General features: G+C 47.2%; 1 protein-coding gene across 1 annotated transcript in view; it reads right to left on the bottom strand.

The window, feature by feature from the left end:
• Positions 1–3,506, bottom strand: part of Tpm4 (tropomyosin 4) — a 22,787-nt gene that overhangs the window by 8,076 nt on the left and 11,205 nt on the right. The window contains 1 exon segment of the mRNA XM_029531890.1: positions 741–902. Within this exon segment, the coding sequence (XP_029387750.1) occupies positions 741–902 (162 nt within the window).

The raw sequence follows: 3,506 nt of genomic DNA, 5'->3' as shown, positions 1-3,506 counted from the left end.
AAAAAAAAAAACAAAAAACAAAAAACTAGTCATGGTGACCTATAATCCCAGCATTTGAGAGGCAGAGGCAAGAGAATTGGGAATTAAAGATTACCCCAGGCTATATAAAAAAGAGTTGGAAGCCAGCCTGAGATACCTTAGACCCTTTCTTTAAAAACAAAATTCAGCCAGCTTGTTCATGTCTGTAATCCCAGCACTTTGGAGAGGGAGGCAAGAGTCAGGAGTTCAGGGCCATCCTTGCATTATTTTCTATATAGGGAGGAGAACAGCCTGGAATACAGGAAAACCTCTCTCAGAAAAAAATAAAAACAAAACAAATATATATTGGAAAACCAAAAACAAGACAGCCAGGCATAGTGGTTCATACCTATCATCCTAGCATTTGGAAAGCTGAGGCAGTGGACAGTCAAGCATTCATGGCTAGCCTGGGCCACAGGAATTCCAGGCCAGCCTGAGTTAGTGGGAGATTCTATATCCATGAAGATTAAAAAAAAAAGAGAGAGAGAGAAAAGGGCAGCAGAGTCAGGCTGGCAATCATGACCCTTAGTTTATTCCAACTGGTCTATATCCGGCTTAAGGGACAAGCAGAGTGAATTGATCAGTTGGTCTCCAGCAGCTCAGACAAGTGGCCACCATACTTTTGTTTGAAGACAGTTTCCCAGTCAAGTGGCTGTGTCTGGAAACCCACAGAAGTAATCGTCTTAAATGTGGGCTTCCGACGGGGTTCCTATCGGCAGCACCATTTCCTCCCACTTCCTGCGGCTATCCCTGCGGTCCAACTCACCTCTTCGTACTTGCGGTCAGCCTCGTCAGTGATGTGCTTGGCTTCTTTGAGCTGCATCTCCAGGATCTCCATCTTTTCCTCATCTTTCATGGCTCGGTTCTCTATTACCTTCATGCCTCTGCAAGTGGGATAGGGTGGGGTATCACAGCAAGGCCCTCAAATGCACCCACCCAGCACCCAGGCAAGGATAAAGACCTATTGTCAATTTCTGTATTCATTTCATTAAGGCAGCTGATGCTGAGAACCGAACCCAGGTCCTCTACAAGAAGGTTAACTTCGGAGTCTTCTCTCCAGCCTGTGGTATCTTTGAGACAGGTCTCTCAGTGAACCTGGAGCTTGTTGTTCCCCACAGACTGGCTGATCATGGAGCCCCAGGGACTCTTTGGCCTCTGCAGTGCTGGGATTGCAGGCCCCCTGCCATGCATAGCTTTTCTATGAGGGGGGAGTACTAACTCAGGTTCTTAGGCTCCTGCAGCAAGAACTTAACCTGAAGAGCAATCTCCCCAACCTCATATAGCCCGGGCTGGTCTCAAACTCACTATGCAGTCAAGGATAGCTTTGAATTCCTGATCCTCCTGCCTCTTCCCCCTCAGTGTGGGGTGATGGGCTTATGTGGTAGTGAGAATTGAACCCAACTTTGTGGATGCCAGGCAAGCATTCTTAGCAACTGAGCTTTAATCCTACCCACCCTCACAACCCCTTTTTAGGTCCTAGAACACAGATTTTGCTACTTAGCCCAGGCTACTAGACCTCCCTCAGCATTCAGGAGCACTAGAATGACAGGCGTGCATCACCATCATGACTGGTGGACCGCCACACACTAGCAAATAACCCAGCTTTCACAAGCATACCATATTGTGGGTCTACTATCCCCAGTTTACAAATAAAGAAACTGAGGCAGAGAAAAGCTAAGGTTATATAGAGAGCTGCTAAGTAGCAGAGTTGGGCTAGCCCCTGAGGGTCCACTCCTGTTTTGTATTCCTCGCAGTAAGACAAGCCTGAGGACCAGCAGTCACTTTGGAATGTGTACCCACACCTGCAGGAATGCTGAGGAGCAGGTGTAGGGGCTGGGGGAGCAGAGGCTTTTCGAGAGCTTAGTTGAGGTATGGAGAGAACTGGAGGACAGGCGAATGCTCTGTCTCAGCACTGGGGAGACTGAGACAGGCCTTTAAGAGCAGGCAAGCCAGGGCTATATAACAGGATCTTGTCTCAATATTAACAACAACAAGAAAGAAACAATGAAGTCAGAGCTGCACTGTGTGTGAACACACCTTTAGTCCCAGCTCTCAAGGGTTATAAAATGAGACTTTGTATTAAAATATAAAAACAAAGAAAAAAAAAATCTCTCTAAACCAACCAGCCAAAACCCAAAACCCACACAGGAGTGAAAGAGCACAGGGCGGGATGGGCGGGATGTTTATGCTGGGTGGGGAGGGGATTCCAGGAAGTTTCCAGAGCCGGGACTGAATGGAAACAAAGTGGACAAGCTGGAATGCAAAAGCTACTGGAGAGTCCGGCAGACCCTGAGCAGCACAAAGTGCTCCACAACGGTGTAGGTTTTTATCTTTTGGTTTTATTACTGGGCTGAATGGCATGCACCACCATGCCTGGCTTTCAAAACAAACCTTTATGTTACCCAGTGCCGAGTGAGTCTGAAGTGAGACCCACAACCCGAACCTGTGAGCACAGTCACAGTACAGATGGAGAATTCCTTATGTAGCAGGCCACTGTTCAAAGGAGGGCACACTAGAAACACATGAAATGTACCTCAGGCCCCATGTTCAAGGTAAATAGGATGCATATGAACTCCCTGTTTAGACTCTGCAACCACCTTTAAGATAGCTCATTACTGACATGCAAATCTCCCCAAATCTAGAAACACCCAAGCTCCTAAGAACTTTCAGTCCCAAGCATTTCAGAGAAGGACCCTATGCTTACCCAGGCGGTCAGGACAGCTCAGCTGCCTCAGAGCAAAGCCTGCTCATGCAGACTTGTATGCATTGGAACAAACAAGGTAATGGGCACCAGAGAGATGGCTGTGGGTCAGGTGATCACCTGCACAGTATCCCCAAGATACAGGGATAGAAGCTAGGCACAAGGCTCGATGACACGTTATTAAAAGTGTGGGGTAGGACAAAACACCTGCTTTATTATTAATACTTTACATTTATTTACTTGCGCATGAGTGTATGTGCCCCAGCACACTGTGTGGAAGGTGGGACCTACCTACAGTGGCTGGTTCTCTCCTCCAGTGTGGGTCCCAGGCACTAACTGAACTCAGGTTGTCACACTTGGCAATAGGGGCCTTCACACACTGAGCAATTTCACTGGTTATTGTTTTATTTTTTATTATTTTTATTATTTTTAATTGTGTGTGTGTGTGTGTGTGTGTAGGTGCCCATAGAGGGGTCAGAAATATTCTTATTCCCTGGAGCTGAAGTTATAGGCTGCTGTGAGCTGCCTAACATGGTACTGTGTGTATTTAAGTGCATCTATGCCATGGCACACATGTGAGGTTAGAAGACAACTTGCAGGAGTTGGTTCTCTCTTTCTAACATGTGGGACTTGGGGATTGAACTCAGGTCAGGAGACCTGGCGGCAAGCGCCCTTACCTTCTGGACTACCTCACAGCCTAGGATCTCTCTCTCTCTCTCTCTCTCTCTCTCTCTCTCTCTCTCTCTCTCTCTCTCTCACACACACACACACACACACACACACACAC

Source organism: Mus pahari, chromosome 19 (assembly GCF_900095145.1).
Source record: "Mus pahari chromosome 19, PAHARI_EIJ_v1.1, whole genome shotgun sequence".
NCBI classification, from domain to species: domain Eukaryota; kingdom Metazoa; phylum Chordata; class Mammalia; order Rodentia; family Muridae; genus Mus; species Mus pahari.
This window is presented reverse-complemented; position numbering and strand designations above follow the sequence as displayed.